Below are 17,512 nucleotides of genomic sequence, written 5' to 3'. Positions count from 1 at the left end.
TGGTCCCTCGGGACCCCTGTCCTCGTCACTTCCTTCTGGGAGTCTCCGCCGATGCAATATTCTTCGGTTCAAAACTCATGAACAAGGGCTCGTTGGAAACTAATTAGATACTGGGGTCTGGATCAAGGCCAAGCGAGCCACGGAATGGGATCCGGGTTTTTTATTCCACGTATACCCTTACACGCTATATCTGACTAGACTCGAGCACCTCGGCAGCCATGAGTCCGGGTCCCGAAGCAGCGGCTGTTTTCCCGGGAATCCTCCGCTCAGACAACAATTCATCCGCCCCAGCTCCCAAAGGCCACCAACGAGCTTGTGGCCTTTCTGCCAACCCCTTTTAGCCGCCTCGCCAGTCGGGCTGCAAATTGCCAAGCTGTGCCCGTTCCGTCGGGAGGCCCGCTAAATATACCGGAGCTTCTCCCACCTACAGGGTAGTATCGTCTTTGCTAGTATGCCCTGCCCTTGCGACAAAAAAGCGGACGTGTCGTCCCGTTGCGTCGTCTATAACAGCACGACAGGTTCGCCTTCAAGGGCTTGATTAAACCGCTGTGACCACGCGAAGAAAACCAATACAGCACCCCGTGAACATCGTCAACAGAGCTTTGCCAGGAAACACGCCCATCATGCGTTTCCAGCCAGCAATCTTCACGGCGGCGCTTGCCGCCGTGGGCGTCGAGGCTAGGCCAAAGAACGGCGAGCTCTCGCGCCGCGCGTCGCCGACAATCTACCTCGCGGGAGACAGCACTATGGCCAAGACGGCGAGTCCGCTCATGGGTGAGTCCAGATGAGCTGCATCCCAAAACTGGAGAAATCCCCGCTCTAACACACGGTTGCTACGAACAGGCTGGGGCGAGTACCTGGGCAAGTACGTCAGTGTGCCCGTGGTGAACAAGGCAATATCGGGGCGATCGGCGCGGAGCTACTGGAATGAGGGGCGGTTCACCGAGATCGAAAAGCTGGTGGCGGCGGGAGACGTGGTGGTGATCGAGTTTGGGCACAACGACGGCGGGTCGCCCAACTCGGCGTCGGACAACGGCCGCAGCGACTGCCCGGGCACCGCGCTCGACACGACGTGCAAGTCGGGCAAGACGGGCGAGACCGTGTATACCTTCGCGTACTACGTCGAGGACGCCGCGCGCCGCTTCGTCGCCAAGGGCGCGCTCGTCGTCGTCAGCAGCCAGACGCCCAACAACATGTGGGAGGGCGGGAAGTACGGCACGGGCGCGTCGAGGTTTGTCGAGTACGCCGCGCGCGCGGCTAAAGATGTCGGCGCGCCTGGGGCGACGTTCGTCGATCATTTCCAGGCTGTTGCTGCGCTGTATCTCAAGCTCGGCAACGCCAAGACCAACGCCCTCTACCCCAAGGACCATACGCATACCAGCCCTGAAGGCGCTGATCTTGTCGCCCAGGCGTTTGTGCAGGCGATCGCGGGCGACTTCAACGGCACCACGCCGCTGAAGCAGTACGTCAAGCTGCCGGCTCCGAGCGTGTTTTAGAGTAGCGTTGGGCTAGGCTGGGGGAGGAGGAGGGATGGTATTCTAGATCGGTCATACCGTCATACTGCCGAATATTGGCACTTGAACAGACAGAAACTTGAAGGTCGTGAACAGAGGGATCGCTTACCCCCCGTCGGTTGAATCTGATTTGTGCGAGTCCAACTTACTTCTGCTAATTGGGGTGAACCTTGGCTATACACAGCACATAGGTAGGTAGTTAGTAAAGACTTTTGGCGCTCCCCGTCTAGCAGCCTTGAACCTTCCGCTTTGTTGCTTCTCGTCGTTTCCCTTTAGGAAAGCAATTTGCTTGCGGAATTCTCTTTAGCCTTGTCGTGAGGCTAGCTGTCTCGACTGGCGCAGTGCGCAGCATCGGGGCTGGAAGGGGTTTGCTTTGCTGGTTCTGGGCTGTTCGGAATTGGTAGCCTCGTTTGTTCAACAATCGAGATTTGAGCTCGATCGGGGTACCTGAGTTAGCAGTTGCTGCCAAAGGGCGAGGCCAGCTTGAGAGAGCCAATTTCACGGATCATCTTGGACCAATCATCGTCGGAGCTGAAAATGCGTCAAGTCACCAATTCGGGCCGACGGCAACTGACAGTCGACTTCCAGTTTAGGAACTAAAAACACCAAGGCTAGGTGGCTACGACCCACAATTTCTCACAGTGGAGCCCCTCCAAATTCGCAGTCGTACACGGACCACCTACATTCTCCATAAAACCGACCGTTGTCTCCGTTCGTCCCCTTCCTCTTTCTCTTTCTCTCGTCACTCCATATCTAACCGTACGACGCTCCGGGAGGGGCCTTGCTTTTACATAGGCTGGCGACCGACCGGCAGTAGAGAGCACGCGTCGTGGCGGCGTTCTCTGCTGAAAGAGAAGGTGTGAGATGTCCAACTTCATAGCAACGTCTACGGTCAGGGAATCTTTGGCAAACCACCCGTTTGGAAACAAACAATCCTTTTTTTTCACTTTGATCACCGCATTAGTGGTGGCATGGAAAAGAAGTATAGGTCTAGAGTAGCAGGTTTGTGTGCGTGTGTGAAGTAATGTGTTGTATGAATTAGGTAGCGCTGCAGCATGATTACGTGTGCGAGTGAAGCGATGTGTTGTATGAATCAGGTAGCGCTGCAGCATGATTATATGTGCGAGTGAAGCGATTTGTTTCCTATCGAGTTTATATTGTGACGGTTAGCCGCCATATATGCCCCTCCCATATTCAGCTCTGCTGGTCGGTGGTCTGATTCAGGCGCGTATGCGGGCTCGGGTGCGGGTGCTTGCGGTGTCGCCATCTCGAGCTCAGATCCTAGGAAGAATGGATCCAACAGCATCTTACTCAATAGCTCATGCGCCAGTGCCGCCTGCAGCAGGACCACGGGTGCCATGTTGTGCTGAATGTCGAACTGGAGGTGCTCAGGGAGGTCGTCGTTGTTTCTGAGCAGCAGTCCTCGCTGCTTTAGGAACGGTCCCGCAGTTTCGGGGCCAGCAATACGGCGTGCACTGTTGTCCGCACACCAACCGAAAAGGCTGTTCTGGAGAAAGTTGCGAATTTCCTTCTTGATCTCGTCGTCTGGGAAGTCACTCGACACGTCTCGTGCGAGCAGCGAGATCGCCGTTGAGTGTGCCTTGGTCACGATCTCCTCCTGAGCTTCGATGTTCTTCATGAAAGCTGCGCTGTGGTTGCGCTCCTCCTGCAGTTCTTTCTTCAAGTCGTCCACTGTCGTCTGCAACTTTGAGTGCTTGGCTATCGATCGGCTGTACTTCGCATCGACTTCCGCCAAATCTCTGTCGGCTTTCCGCAATTCTGTGCTGACGTCGATGTACTTTTTTCCCAGGGCGTTGTACGTCTGTTGCCATTTGTCCACTACGTTCTGAATTTCGGCTTTGAGACTCTTGACTTGATCTTCCAGGCCCCTTTTCTCCTTCTTCAGGACAGAAACTTTCTCGCTCTGCATTTGGCCTTTGAGACTCTTGAGATCATATTCCAGATCATCTTTCTCCTTTTTGAGTCTCTCGATTTTCTGGTTCGAGAGTTGAAGGCTTCTCGCAGTCTCATCTTCGGGGCCGGGTGGATTCGGTGCCTGTCGCCCAGGCGAGCTTTTTTGCCGCCCTGGCTTTTGCTTTCTACGATTCCGGCATTCGTCGAAATGCGGTCATTCCTGCTGTCACGGTCTCCACTGGACGGTGTTTTGGCTTTGGAGTAGCCATCTTTTCGGGGGCCCATTGCTGACTGCAAAACCAGACGTTAGATAGAACGCCTGGGAAAGATTTGAGGGAAAAGTTTGTCGCCTTACCTCATTCGCAATTACATTCCGTTCTCCCATGGACTCGACCTCCTCCACACTTGGTAGGCCGGAGGCTTTGGTAGACGATTGTCTGGAAGCGCCGCGGGAAACGTCACGCTCAGTGGGATTTTGGTCGCAAGTGGGTTGGGGATCCGTCGTGAATATCGCAGCAAGTGTGTCTCCGGACTAGAGCTTGTTGTTGATATTCTCTAGGGCCTCTGTAGGGCCGTGTTCTGTGCTTTCGGCCATTGGGATACGACGGGTCTCGGGGTCAACGACGTCTACACAATCCAAAGTTGGAATACCGCCCTGGGACTTGCAGTCTGGCGCGAGGAGCTCTCTGCTCCAGGTTGCTCTGTCCTTTTCTATCAGCTAGGTTCTTCGGTCTTCCATAGCGTCTTGTCCCACCAGACCACCACAACGCTAGTGCGTGTGATTATGGCTGCAATCTTTACTGGCTTACTCGGTGAGACCTGTGATGCAACTAAGACCCCCCACGCCCTTTCCTGGTATCAAGGTGGTCGCTGTCTCGCAGCCTGCTTCCAACATTTGCGGCTGTGTTGCAGCTGGGTCGCTTAGCTTCCGGAATTAGGTATGAGAGGGAAGATTAAGAAGAATTGGAATCTGCCAGCCCACTCACAAGTACCCATATGTTTCACACTGGTGTTATTGGTAAGTCCTTGGATCCCATCGTCTCCCACAGCAGCTCTCCTTGACTCTAACAAGTCCACACCAGCTTTGTATACCATCATTCACGATGGCTGACCCCGGGGTGGAAATCGCTGTCAGACAGAGAACTAAGCTCATCGTCGGTATCGACTATGGCACCACTTACTCGGGTAAAACAAGCTAGCCACAGTGACCCCATTGACATTCGCTAACGCATGGATTTGCAGGACTCAGCTTCGCGCTCTCCAATGCTGCAGATTTCCAGGATATCCATGCCTGGACGGAGTACCCAGGCTCCTCGGTTCACAAGGCCGGTCATTTCAAAATGGCACCGTCGTGGATTGCTTTCAAGGACGAAAATCCTGACCTGGAAGAAAACGCATAAGGCTACCAGATAGAGCCGGGCATGAAGACATATACCTGGACCAAGCTGCTCCTCGACGACCGAGCGTTGGCGACCGAGTATGACGACCCGGACTTGAACAAGGCCGCCGGAAACGGCCTCATGAAGCTTCCCAAGGGCAGGACTGCCAAGGAAGTCATCACAGAGTACCTCCGCGGTATACATGCCATGTACAAAAGGGCCGTCATCGACTGGATCGGCGAAGACAAGCTGCAGAATCTCCCCGTCGACTACTGGCTCACGGTTCCTGCCACTTGGAGCGAGAGAGCAAAGCTTCTTACGAAAGCAGCAGCCCTAGATGCTAGCTTTGGCTCTAAACCCAATGATCGGCTGCTCTTGATCCCAGAGCCTGAGGCTGCTGCCCATCTTGCCCTTAAGTCCAGTATGCATCATATCGAGGACCTGATTGATGTAAGTGACTTCGTCCGCTCAAAAGTTTGGATTTGAGCCAGCGTGTTGACACTTCTGATTGACAGGAAAAGAGTGGTGTGATGGTTAGCGACATGGGTGGAGGCACGGTTGTAAGTTACCTCGTTCCACAAGGGGTTCAGCTGGTCGCTGGTCGCCTTGTTGCTGACTGCCCAAGGATATTACGACATACGAGGTGAAAAGAAAGACCCCCACTCTCAAACTCCGTGAGATTACCATTGGGAAAGGTAATTACCAGCCTACCAATTTAAACCTTTGATGTTTGAACTTTTGCTTACTTGTTTCGGCTATAGGCGGAAAGTGTGGCGGGACCTTTGTGGATCGAAATCTATACAAGCTACTCGCTGCTAGATTCGGCACTGCCTTCACGTCTTTTGGCCCTCAACATATTGGACCAGGAAGCCGGTTCATGGACGACTTTGAGTTAGCTAAGCAAGACTTCACCATTAGTAATCCAAGCAGGCGACCGCGTCGAATTGCACTGGCCATGCGGAGCCTGGTTGTCACTCCGGACCTGGAGAAGTACTACGATGAGGGCATGGGTCAGATCAAACTCTACAATGAAGACATGAACACCGTGTTTGACCCTGTGGTTGACGTGATCCTCAAGCTAGTGGCTGATCAAGTCGACCAAGCGAAGAGGTTGAACGAACCGAGGATCCAAACCATTGTTCTCGTCGGCGGATTTGATTCATCTCTTTACATCAAGGATAGGCTTGGCCCATGGTGCGCTGAGCGAGATATCCGGCTCACTACTCCTTGGCATGGCGCGTATGCTTTCCCACCACGTGGATAGTATTGAAAAACCCGTTGCTGACATATAGTATCAGGTGGTCTGCAGTTGTATGCGGTGCTGTCCTCCGAGGTGTGGAGGGATCGATCTCGGACGAGAAGAAATGCAGACGACATTATGGATATGTGCTCTCAAAGCCGTACGACCCAGAAATACATTTCGACTTTGACGAGAACAAGAGGTGCATATGGACGAACCACTTTACCAAGACCCAAAACTTGACCGGGTTCATGATCTGGGAGATTGAAAAGGTAAAGTTCCACCTAGCTGCCGCCCGTCCTCAAACATTGCTAAATGGTTCGAATTCACCTTAGGGAGCGATTCTCAATACAGACACCGAGACGAACACTACCTTCGGGATGTATGTTAGTGAAGGAGGTGATCTAGAAGATGCGCACGAACTCTATTCCTGCAGCTTGGATGATGCGCCCGAGGACATTGAGAATGACCGTGAGTTGGCTTGACTTCGAAACCCCCTCACATTGGAATGCGACTAATATACACGATCCAGGCATTGAGCATGTGGGCACAATCAAGTACTCTCTAGAGAGCATCGACCTAACGAAAGTGAAGAGTACGGTGGATGAAAACGGCCATAAGTGGTATAGACTAGAGCTAGTCTTGAACATCCGCATGGGAGATGAGGCCGGCGTCTTGGTCTACCGAATTTTCTATCGCGGGAGAGAGGTCGGCAAGGCCGAGTTGAGTTTTTCTTACACGTAGATGGCTTTCTTCCCACGGCTGTGCCGATTGGGTGGATATTGACGGCGGGGTTCCGCGGGCGAAGCAGTCCTTTTTTTTGGTTGTCATGTATTAAGCAGGTCACTGTTGGCAGGTGAAACGGAGTTCAGGACCAAGGAACTTGGATAGAATACACGAGGAAATTTGCTTCTGAGAGGGAATGTTTCCAAGTCTCCAAGGTATTGCTGGAGGTGGCGTTACAACGTTCATCATTTTTTAGTCAGATCCAGGCCGTCCGCTGGCCTGAGAGGACTCCTGGAGCCCTCGTTCCTCGAGGCTCGGGCAGTCAATCGCCTCCTTTCCTCCAAGAGATGAGCTGTGGTGTGGGAACACTGCCAGAACACAATGGGTTCGCCGAATAATGATCCCCTTCCTCTTGCTTGGGTCCTAAAACAATTGTGATAAAACGGTTGGGGTTTCCTAAGTTTGCAGGCGGAAGGTCTAATTAGAGCTCCAAAATACAGATCATCCTCCCCCAATAAGGGGGAAACCCTAACCATACTCTCTGTTCGTCTTTGGAGATCAGAGGTAATTATTATTATCTTATAATCATTACGGCGTGATATTTCATTTCTTTTGTCTATTCTAATTGGGAGCGACTTACTTCCACTGTTTGATCCATCATCACCAAAGTGAAATAGCTTATAATTAAGTACTCTTCACCAAACACACACTGAGATGAATATAGTCAAACGGCGTGATATCTATATAGCTAGGGTAGTTAATACCTAACTATTGCCAGATTATGACCTGATTGGTAGGAACAACAACATATTGAAATGCTCGCCTTTCGAATCTAATTGATTACTTCACAGCTTGCCTAACAATATAAGACGACACCAGAGCTAAGAACTGCAGTGACAAAGGCATGCATGTGGATGAATGATAAGGTAATTTAGTTACGAAGGAAAAATGTCTACCTATGTAGTCTATTTTAGTGGTTTATACAAACGAGAGAGCACAAGCTAATGGAGGCATGTGGCTCAAGTGGCTCGGGAGCCACACTACTGTTTTCGTCGTCCTGACAGGGGTCAGTTTCCAGCGACACAAGACACATCTGTCATCAACATGATGACGGCGGCGCCCGATCTAGCGACTGGCCCAGACACATGTTGTAGTAGACGCCGCGGGCAGCGAGCAGCTCGTCGTGGGAGCCGGCCTCGACGACATTACCATGAGAAAAGACAAAGATGCGGTCGGCGGCCTTAACAGTCGACAGGCGGTGGGCCACAGCGACAGTCGTGCGGCGCTGCTGCCCATCCCCGCCCTTGGCCGCAGCGTCCAGCGCGGCCTGCACGACGCGCTCCGACTCGGTGTCAAGGCTGCTGGTGGCCTCGTCGAGCAGCAGCAGGCGCGGGCGGCGGACTAGGGCGCGCGCGATGGCGATGCGCTGGCGCTGGCCGCCCGAGAACTGCAGGCCTTGCGCGCCGCACGGCGTGGCGAGGCCGTCGGGCAGCGACGCGACGAAAGCGTTGATGTTGGCCTGGCGGCACGCTGCGAGGATAGCCTCGTCCGAGACGGGTTCTGTCGAGTCGACGCCCAGCGCGATGTTGTCGCGCACCGAGCCCTGGTACAGCACGGGTTCTTGCTGCACTAGAGCGATCTCGCGCCGGTACTGCCCCGCGTGCACCGTCTGGAAGTCGACGCCGTCGCACATAACAGTGCCGGCCGACGGGTCGTAGAAGCGCTCTAGCAGGTTGACCATGGTCGTCTTGCCGCAGCCCGACGCGCCGACAAAGGCGACGAACTGGCCGGGTGTGATCTGGGGTAGTGCATTGTCAGTATCTCGTTTGGGGTAGTGACGGGGAAAGAAGATGGGAGCAGCCCATACGTTGACCGACACGCCCTTGAGGACTTTGGCGTGAGGGCGCTGCGGATACGCGAACTCGAGCTCGCGGCAGTCGAGCGATACGCCGGCTCCGTCCTTTTTCTCGCTGCTGCCCTCGGGCGGATAGTCGTCCCTGTTGTCGGGAGGCACCGACGCTCGGAGGCGGAAGATGTAGTTGGCCGCGCGCTGGGCCTGGGTGATGCCTGCAGGAACCTGGTGTCAGCAATACGACCCCTTGACAGAAACACAGTGAAGCGAGCGCGGGAACGGGCAGGAGCGTGCTAGCTTACTAGTGCTGTAGGTGAAAAAGGTCGCAGCCGCCTGTCCGGAAAAGATAACGGCGATGAAGATGGTATAGAACTGCGTCATGTTGTACTCGCCAAACGAGACGAGACGCCCGCCATACCTGCCCAGATCACCTATCATTAATAACCATCACATAACTATGCAATAGTAGGGACAAACAAGACTCACCAGAACCCCAGGCCCATGGCCAGGAACGAGATGGACTGGCTCAGCGCGTACCAGAACATGGTCCAGCCGAGGCTGCCGAGCGACTTGGCGGCAATGTCGCGCAGGCGGGCCTCGTAGCGGGCGATGACGACGCGCTCGAGGGCGAGCGAGGCGACGGTGCGGACGGCCATGACGGCCTCGGCAGCGAGGGCGGTGCTGTCGGCGAAGCGGGCGGCCGTGTCGGCGTCGAGCTTGAAGTCGAGGCGGATCCGCAGGTAGCCCGAGAGCACGAGCGGTGGCAGGGCGCCAAACACGAGCACGACCCCCAGCTTCCAGCCGACGACGATGGCCAGCACGCAGCTCGACACAAGGTTGATGGTGATGATGACCAGCAGCCCCAGGTTGAACGACAGCAGCTCCTGCAGTCTCTGCGGCTCGCTGGCTAGGTGCGACACTAGCGCCCCCGTCTTGTTCTCCGGGCGGTCGAAAAAGGCCATGGGCTGCCGCAGCACGCTGTTGAAGATCTCGAGCCGGTACGACTTGACAATGTCCTGCGAGGCCCAAGCTGTTAGAACACTAGCCCTATCGATTGGAAATAGCCCTATAGATTGGAAATAGTAAAGATGAATTACCTGCGCGATAGTGTTGCACCAGTAGCCCAGCGCCGCATACGCCACGAGGTTGCCCAGAGCCACGACGAAGAACATAAGGGCGAAGAAGTCGCCACGCTCGGTCATGGCGTCGCCCGTCAGAGTGAACGTGTCTAAGGTGCGCGAGAACAGGATCGCCAGGGCGGGATATGTTGCACCTGCGCCGGGGGAGGGGTGTGTGTCAGTAGAAGCAATAGCAGGAGCTAGAATGAGTAGAGTCAAAGCAAAACAGTCGATCAAGGTAGGCGACCCCATTTACATGGCAAAATCTGGAAGGGAAAAGGGGGGTTTTTACCTCCAAGGATGCAGGCAAGAAGAAAGACGCCAAAAACAAGCCACAATTCCCTCTGCTCTAGAACGATGATGTATAGGCACTTCAAGAGATTGAGGTCGTGGCTTTTAGCATCCTTTGCGGCGGGTGAAAGAACTGTGGCACTTGTTGCTGTTGCTGTTGCTGTTGCTGCCGTTGCTGCTGCTGCTTCCACCGCCTGCGTAGGCACCGCCTCGTCCACACCACCATGGTCCGTGCCGCCGGGAGGTTGTCCGTCCTTTTCCGCATCTGCAAACTCGTCCTCGCCGTCGCTGTCGCGGCGGTCCTCGCCGAGGTCCTGCGCGAGGACGAGCCGCGCGTAGGCGCCGCCGCGGGCGATGAGTTCGGCGTGGGTACCTTGCTCAACGACACCAGCGCCGGCGGCGCCCATGACGACGATGTTATCGGCGGTGCGGACCGTCGACAGGCGGTGGGCGATGACGACCATGGTGCGGCCGGCGGCCACGTTGTTGAGGGCCTTCTGCACGACGTGCTCGGCGGTTGGGTCCAGCGCGCTCGTCGCCTCGTCCAGCAGCAGCACGCGCGGGTCAGAGATGACGCTGCGCGCAATTGCCAGCCGCTGCTTCTGCCCGCCCGAGAGCATGGCGCCGCGCTCGCCGATGGGCGTGTAGTATCCCTGCATCTGCCGTCAGTTGCCTGTCTGGTCGGAAAAACTGAAACGCGGAGGGGGCTGGACTGGTATCTGCAAGGTATCATGGAGCGGGCGGGCATCAGATTCGGTAGCTCACCTCGGGCAGCCTCTCGATGAATTCGTGCGCATATGCCGCGCGGCACGCGTCCTCGACGAGCTTCAGCTTCTGCTCGTCGTCGAGATCCTCCAGCTTCGTTCCGGACAGGCCGTTGGCGACGTTTTCGAAGATGGTGCCGTTGAACATGACAGGTTCCTTTATATTTGGGGAAGAGCCAAGTTGTTAGCTAATTAGAACACACGGTTACGCAGGGAGGATATGCAAGCCCCTGAACCCACCTGCTGCACGAGCCGGATGTTTGTCCGCAGCCACCGGAGGTTGTATTCGTCAATCGACCGGCCGTCGAGCGTCACGGCGCCGCCCAGCGGAGTGAACCAGCGCTCAATCAGCCCCACGACGGTGCTCTTACCGGACCCGCTCGCGCCGACAATGGCCGTCGTCTTGTTGGCCGGCATGCTGACGTCCAGGCCCTTTAGGACTGGCACGTTGGGCCGCGAAGGGTAGGCAAACTCGACGTTACGGAACTCGATGTCTCCGCGCAGCTCGTCCGGCCGGGCGCCCTCGTCGGACAGTGCGTCAATCTTGGACTCGCGGTCAATAATGCTGAAGAGCTGGTCCGCGGCCGACGCGGCCTTGGAGATGACGACAGTTTGCGGCGCGATCTGCGTCAGCGCGGTCGCCGCCAGAAGCACGGCGAAGATGACCCTGTCCATGGGTGTGTTTAGCATGAGGGCGGGCATTTTGCAACCGGCAGCCGTCAAGGGCAAGGAACGAAAGAATAAACCTACGTGATAATCTTCCCGGGCTCGGAAATCTCGCCACTGTGATACATCCTGATACCCTGCCAAAAGGCGAGAGCGTAGCCCGAGTAAACACAGAAGAACTCGCTACAGAACAAGAAGGCCATGTTGGGCCCCTTCTTCCGTCCGACGGCGCGGGCCTCGTCGAGCACGACCTCGTAGTTGCTAGCCAGCTTGGGGAAGGCCCAGAAGGCGTGGACGGTGCGCATGCTGGCAAAGATCTCCTCGGCGAGCCGGCCGGCGCGCGAGTTGATGGTCATGATGCGGTTCTCCTGCTGGGTGTCGATGATCATGCCGATGCACGCGGTAACGACGATGGCCGGCACGATGCCCGCCGTGATAAGCGTCAGCTTCCACTGCACGATAAAGGCCACGACAAAGGCGGCTGCGAAGGTCGACATCGCCTCGATGGCCAGCCCAAGCTTCTCCGAGATGCCCTGGTTGACCAGGTTGCAGTTGGTCGTCACATGGCCCGACACAGACCCGCCCTCGGCCGAGTCGAAGAAGGCTATCTCTTGCCGCAGCGTGTGCTTGACGAAGTCGATGCGGAGCGCTCGCGTTGTCCTAATGGCGTTGGCTGCCAAGAGCGTCTTGAAGCCGGCAGTTGTTTGTCAGGGGTCGCCATCACAAGAATAAGCAAAGCCGCGGAGAGACAAGACAAGACGGAAACTCACGGTCCAGATGTAGACAAAGATGAACTTGGCTATAAACAGGTAGACGAAGAAGAGTCTTTTTGTTGCGGGTTGTTAGCTATTGGACTGTTGTACAAGTTAAAGCAAGTTTGGGAGTGCTGAAAAGGAGGTGGCGGTTTGTGTAATGACGGACGAAAACACAAAAAAAAGGTGGGGGAAAAGAAGGGAAAGGGAGAAAATAACAACGTACGTGTAATAATTGAGATCCTCGCGAAACTCATCAGCCGATATCGTGCCGACAATGTAGTTGTTGAAAACGGTGACGAAGCGGCCAAAGACGACGTCCATGAGCGGCAGCAGCGAGCCAGAGGCTATCATGCAGAACAGGGCAACGCCATTCATGCACCAACCGAGGCTGTCCGTGTAGCTGAAGACGCGCTGCAGGGAAGGTTCGGAGTTAGATTCCCGGTCATCTCCTTATCAATAATTCGTTAGAGGTGTAAAGTGAATAAACCACTTACAATAAAGCTACGCCCAGGCGAGCCATTATTGGACGACGACGACGACGACGATCCTCCGGCCTTGTCTCCTTTTGCCAAGCTGCTGTTGGTCGTGGTATCTCCGGGCTGATCTGGCATGGCAGTCTGCCCGTCAGAATCACTCGCATACGGCTTGGGTGTGTCGGCATGCAGAGAAGGAGCCGCCATGGCTCTTGTAAAGGATAAGTAGTTGTGTTTCGTTTTGTCACTTGGAGGTTTGTTGCCCTTTTAAGATGTTGAACCAGTCCGAGTTGCGGCAGCGGTGCGGGGCATGATGCAAACGGCTCCCGAGGAACAGGCAAACTCGACACAAATCAACAATAATAATGATAAAAAGGCAGCAAACACGGGTGGTAGTTATAGTCACGCCAGAGGAAAAGAGCAATTGGGCTAAAAGTCTGGCGATGTTGTGTCGGTCATTCTTCATCTCGGATTGCTCCGCTGCGCTGGGATTTTCCTCACTCCGCCGCGCTGCTAAAGATCTTGGCTGCTTCCAAGAGTCGTCCAAGCCCGGAGGCCAGCAGCTGCTAGAGAGGAACATCAATCGGTACACACACATTACCACATTCGCGTACCTGGATACCAAGTCGCGCCAATGTGTCTGCGTTGCACTTTGGTCCAGGCAAACACTAGAGCCAGTGCAAGGTCGGCAATAGCCCCGACTTGGCCGTTTGTATGACGCGTTTGGGCTGCACCACTGCTCAGCTGGCAGCCGTTTCAAAGTTTTACTGCATGTGTGCTGTGAAAGTTCGAAGCGGGCCTGGCGCCAAGCGCATCTGTGCGCCAAGTGGTTGACGGCAGCCGTTCGGGCAATTTAGTGCCCGCCCCGGGTCTCCGCGGAATCCGGTCTGTAATGTAAGGCGCTGGCGACTGGTCAGTTACACATGCTCTCGCTTCACAAAGACCAAAAGACCAAGTCCACCAGCTCCGCCCAGCCCACCTTATAAAAAAAAACCGCCGCCCTTGTGTTAGTTACCTACGGCCGCCGTAATCCGGGATGCAAGCTAACAACGGGAGCTAGACAAAGATTATACTACATACCTGTATTTCTTTAAACCGCCTGATTATAATACAGACGGTTATCGGCAACAAGCTGGAGATGAACGAAGAAGGTAGGGAGAGGGACAGTGCCAGCCAATCGCCCGAGTACGCGGCGAAGAGAGCTGTAGGTGCCACCGAGTCCCTAAAAGCATCCACGCAGGGTGCCTTAGAAATGTGACCGTCTGCTAACCCGCGGAACCCGATCAAAAAGTGCGACCAATGCCGACTCCGGAAGGCAAGCAACTCTAAACGAATACGGGCTTCTATGCCTGGGGCGGGTGGACTGATTGATATGACAGACCAAATGCGACAAGGAATCGCCCTGCTCAAACTGCAGGGCCTCGAATCGCGTATGCAGCTCCCACGGCTCGGCCCAGAAGCCCAAGGAGGGTCGCCAGCGAGTCTTGATCTCGTCGAAATAGTACGGCATCGTCTCTTGCCCCTCCCCCCTTTTCTACCTCGGGTCCGCGGGTCGCCGGGCGTTGCTAGCGTCCCCCTTCCCGAGGGAGAGCTACCATGCCGAGAGCCTGAGACTGACTTTCTGGGCTGTGGCGTGGCTCTCCAGTGAGCGCAAGATCGACCACTTCGAATCGCGGCTGTCCGGGATAGAGGACATGCTGCGCAACCTGACCACATCCATTAGCGCCGTAACCGCCCCGAAGCCCGCACCGGAAAGCAGCGCATCCGCCTCTTCCTCCTCGGGGCTCAGCAGGGCGGCCGACTCATTGCCCGTCGCCGGCGCTTGCGATGTCTTTGGCGCCCGCTACGAGACCTCCGCCGTCACCACCCCCGATGCGCACGGCGGCAGCGACGAGCCGGACTCGGCCTTTGAAGGCCAGCCGTCCATGACTTCGCAGACCGCCTTCGCGAGCGAGTTCCTCGAGAAGGCAGTAGCCCGCGCATCGCTCCACGAGCTGCATCCCGACATGCAGTCCGCCCTCTCGTCTCTGCAGCAAATGGCGGGCATGCAGAACCGGTCCAGTTCGCAAGAGGCCCGCTTTCCCCACGCCAAGCCGCTTCCGAAAGGCGGCATCCGCAATCTCGAGATGCCACCCCTGGAGATCGCTGTTGCCCTGTTGCGAGAGATCAAAGGCACATTCCCCTCTTTGACACACTGTAACCTCAGCACAAGACTAACGTGGTACACCTGGCAGAAAAGCCTCCTGTATCCTTCAATCTGATCGGCAGCTTCATGGTCATCAACGACTTCGCCGATCGCTGCCGAAAGGTGTATTTCGCCACTGAGGACTACAGCCTCTCCACTTTTACCGTCGTGAATGCTATGCTCCTCTTTATTTTGCAAGAGAAGACGATGGATCCTTCGGCGGCGGGGCTAGTCAAATACCGAGACCTCTGCCGCGACAACCTGGAGACGGCGCTGGCCAGCCTCCCGCTAATGACGCCCGCGCGCAGGGAGACTGCTGAAGCGTTGCTGCTGGGAGTATGTCACGCCAGAATAATGCCACACTGGACACTAGACTGATCGGGACCCCTCCAGACCACATATGCTATCCAGAACTCCAGGTTTACGCTGGCCTGGCAACTGAACAGCGCCACGGCTGTGATAATACAGACTCTGGGCTACCACCGGCGGTCGGCTGACGCAACCGAAGACCCCGCGGCAGAGACCAGATCGGCCATCTTCTGGTTCGCATACATGTACGACAAGGCGCTGGCGCTACGGTTCGGCCGGTCGTCCATTATTCAGGACTACGACATCACCGTCCCCACGAGGTTGGGCCCAAGCATCCGGGTTCCAGACGAGACGTGGGTGTCGGTATGGGAACAGTGGATTGTTCATGCCGAAGTCATGGGCAAGGCGTATGAGCAACTATTCAGTCCCTCAGCACTGATACGACCGCCCGAGGAGCGCGCCGAGAGCGCACGGCGTCTCGGCGAGAGACTGAACGAAGTCGCCAAGGACCGAGAGGTGATCGCCCGCCAAATCCACGCCAAGGGCAGCGTCGTGGGGTTCGACACCCGGAGCCCGTATTCCATGGACATGGTGGTGTTCTCAGACGACGTCGGGCACTGGTCCGCCATGACCCTGTTATACCGCGCAATTCCGGCCCCCGATGGCTTTCCAAGCTCTTTCAGCCCCGAGTGCATCACGGCAGCCCGGCATGCCTTTAGGGGCCACAGCAGTTGCATGCAGCTAGTTGGCACAGACCTAAACATGACAGCAGCGTATATCCACTGGTGCGAGCCCACTCCTCTGTCGTTTTCCCTGTGCTTGTCTAACTGGGGTGGCAAAATAGGACTCTCTTCTACGTCCCCTTCGTCCCTCTGATTGTGATGTTCTGCCACATTATCGAAACGTCGAACTTGAGCGACTTGAGCATGTTATCGGAGTTTGTAGACTCGCTAATACCAGTGTGCTCGATTTCCGACTCGGTGGAAAAGTTTCACCGTGTCAGCCAAGTGCTGTATAACGTGGCGCGCCTGTACGTCGAGGCCAAGGCCCAGCAACGGCAGGACGAAGAAATGAACATTGTGGGCAATGACATCGACTCATATCTGAGCCAGCTCGGTTTCATGCCTTCCATGGATCTTTCGGCACAAGCCGGGGCCCAGTTCGAACAGACGCATTCAGACATGGGTCCGAATATTGCTTCACAGCAGTTGGGCAACTGGTTCCTGGGAAATCGTATTATTCTAGGGTTGGTGGAGGAAGATATTTCCGGGCTCTGAACTTTACAGTCGAGTGACGCATTAGCTCTGTAGTGGTCTGCCCACGGCGTTTGAACCCAAGGGTTCCCCGCTAGATTAACTTGCGATTTGCAATGAACAAACCGACATACCTGGGCAGTCATAGATACGGTACATTGCATGGGGGTGGTTTGGTAGCTTGGCCGGTGTTTGTTCCGGGGACTTAGTCCGTCGGGAATCTCGGATCGTACACCTCGTACCCCTCATCCTCCGTGTCGCTCTCGAATGATTCGCCCTTCGGCGCGAAACCAACCTTCTTCCCCACCTCTTCCTCCTTGCCGGGTGCGCTCTGCTTAGCACTGGCAGCCTGTGCATCGCCGTCGGCAGGGGCGAGGACCGACGTTGTGAAGTTTGTCGTTTTGAATCCGCTCCTCTTGAATCCTCCAGACCCAGTACCAGCAGACGATGCGGCGGCTGCGTCTCCAAGTTTAATAGTGATTACGCCATCGGCCTTCTGCTCTTGACGTCGGGCGCGTGCGGTGGCGTTTGGGTCGCGCACCATGGCTTTCATCTCCTTGAGCCGCTGCTTGTGGTTGTGGTCATAGCTTCCTAAGTGAGCTTCGTATTCATTGGAGCGACTATAGCCCTTGTGGCAGATTTCGCAGTAGAATGACTGCTGTGCCTCGCGCGCAGAGGATGTCTGCGCCGGGGGCAGCGTTTGTTGTCGCTAGGAAATCACGAATTAGTTGCAGATTCTCGCGCGTCCATGACAAGCTGCAGCTTCGGGCCACAACGTACCTTGCTCACTGGAGGCGGACCCATCCTGAATTCTCCTGAGCTCCGGTGGGAGCCAGTTCAATGGTGGGGGAGAGATAAATCAGCGGGCAGGCGTCGGTCATGAAAGATGCGTTACTCGGGTAATCCGACAGATGAATCGATCGAGATCACGTCGAAATGCAGGCTGCCAAAGTCGCTGCGAGAAGGGGAAGGTCCAAAGTTGAAGGTCCACTCGCGTTTCTACCTGGCGTGCCATTGAAGGCCCCACTTGAATCTGCTCAAGCCCAGGCCCCTGCAACTGTGGGGCTTAGCGC

General features: G+C 55.8%; 6 protein-coding genes across 6 annotated transcripts; 3 read left to right on the top strand and 3 right to left on the bottom strand.

The window, feature by feature from the left end:
• Nucleotides 1–302: 302 nt before the first annotated feature.
• B0T26DRAFT_854297 (rhamnogalacturonan acetylesterase precursor) lies at nucleotides 303–1,496 on the top strand (the record flags this gene model as incomplete). Its single annotated transcript, XM_060447674.1, has 2 exons — nucleotides 303–774; nucleotides 844–1,496. The coding sequence occupies exons 1-2, from the start codon at nucleotides 624–626 to the stop codon at nucleotides 1,494–1,496; spliced, it is 804 nt and encodes a 267-aa protein (XP_060296138.1). The 5' UTR covers nucleotides 303–623.
• Nucleotides 1,497–2,280: 784 nt separating this feature from the next.
• On the bottom strand, nucleotides 2,281–3,713 carry B0T26DRAFT_802505 (uncharacterized protein; the record flags this gene model as incomplete). The annotated part of the gene is made up of 4 exons (XM_060447051.1): nucleotides 2,281–2,617; nucleotides 2,679–2,795; nucleotides 2,826–3,510; nucleotides 3,618–3,713. 4 exons carry the CDS (start codon nucleotides 3,711–3,713, stop codon nucleotides 2,574–2,576), a joined length of 942 nt encoding a protein of 313 aa, XP_060296137.1. The 3' UTR covers nucleotides 2,281–2,573.
• Nucleotides 3,714–4,795: 1,082 nt separating this feature from the next.
• B0T26DRAFT_775631 (uncharacterized protein) lies at nucleotides 4,796–6,855 on the top strand. Its single transcript, XM_060446600.1, has 7 exons — nucleotides 4,796–5,257; nucleotides 5,323–5,367; nucleotides 5,433–5,502; nucleotides 5,569–6,046; nucleotides 6,106–6,193; nucleotides 6,383–6,518; nucleotides 6,580–6,855. Exons 1-7 carry the CDS (start codon nucleotides 4,850–4,852, stop codon nucleotides 6,789–6,791), a joined length of 1,437 nt encoding a protein of 478 aa, XP_060296136.1. The 5' UTR covers nucleotides 4,796–4,849; the 3' UTR covers nucleotides 6,792–6,855.
• Nucleotides 6,856–7,872: 1,017 nt separating this feature from the next.
• On the bottom strand, nucleotides 7,873–12,899 carry B0T26DRAFT_675665 (P-loop containing nucleoside triphosphate hydrolase protein; the record flags this gene model as incomplete). The annotated part of the gene is made up of 11 exons (XM_060439865.1): nucleotides 7,873–8,840; nucleotides 8,928–9,043; nucleotides 9,112–9,641; nucleotides 9,723–9,898; nucleotides 10,036–10,687; nucleotides 10,800–10,955; nucleotides 11,039–11,465; nucleotides 11,549–12,150; nucleotides 12,235–12,289; nucleotides 12,443–12,630; nucleotides 12,714–12,899. The coding sequence occupies 11 exons, from the start codon at nucleotides 12,897–12,899 to the stop codon at nucleotides 7,873–7,875; spliced, it is 4,056 nt and encodes a 1,351-aa protein (XP_060296135.1).
• Nucleotides 12,900–13,830: 931 nt separating this feature from the next.
• On the top strand, nucleotides 13,831–16,463 carry B0T26DRAFT_675664 (uncharacterized protein; the record flags this gene model as incomplete). Its single annotated transcript, XM_060439864.1, has 6 exons — nucleotides 13,831–13,896; nucleotides 14,072–14,193; nucleotides 14,338–14,839; nucleotides 14,905–15,213; nucleotides 15,271–15,971; nucleotides 16,031–16,463. The coding sequence occupies 6 exons, from the start codon at nucleotides 13,831–13,833 to the stop codon at nucleotides 16,461–16,463; spliced, it is 2,133 nt and encodes a 710-aa protein (XP_060296134.1).
• Nucleotides 16,297–17,428, bottom strand: B0T26DRAFT_294623 (uncharacterized protein). Its single transcript, XM_060434204.1, has 3 exons — nucleotides 17,220–17,428; nucleotides 16,574–17,148; nucleotides 16,297–16,459 (listed from the first exon to the last, which is right to left on the bottom strand). The coding sequence occupies exons 1-2, from the start codon at nucleotides 17,241–17,243 to the stop codon at nucleotides 16,645–16,647; spliced, it is 528 nt and encodes a 175-aa protein (XP_060296133.1). The 5' UTR covers nucleotides 17,244–17,428; the 3' UTR covers nucleotides 16,297–16,459; nucleotides 16,574–16,644.
• Between the last annotated feature and the right edge of the window lie 84 nt (nucleotides 17,429–17,512).

Source organism: Lasiosphaeria miniovina, assembly GCF_030549165.1.
Source record: "Lasiosphaeria miniovina strain SMH2392-1A chromosome Unknown B0T26scaffold_4, whole genome shotgun sequence".
Classification (NCBI taxonomy): domain Eukaryota; kingdom Fungi; phylum Ascomycota; class Sordariomycetes; order Sordariales; family Lasiosphaeriaceae; genus Lasiosphaeria; species Lasiosphaeria miniovina.
This window is presented reverse-complemented; position numbering and strand designations above follow the sequence as displayed.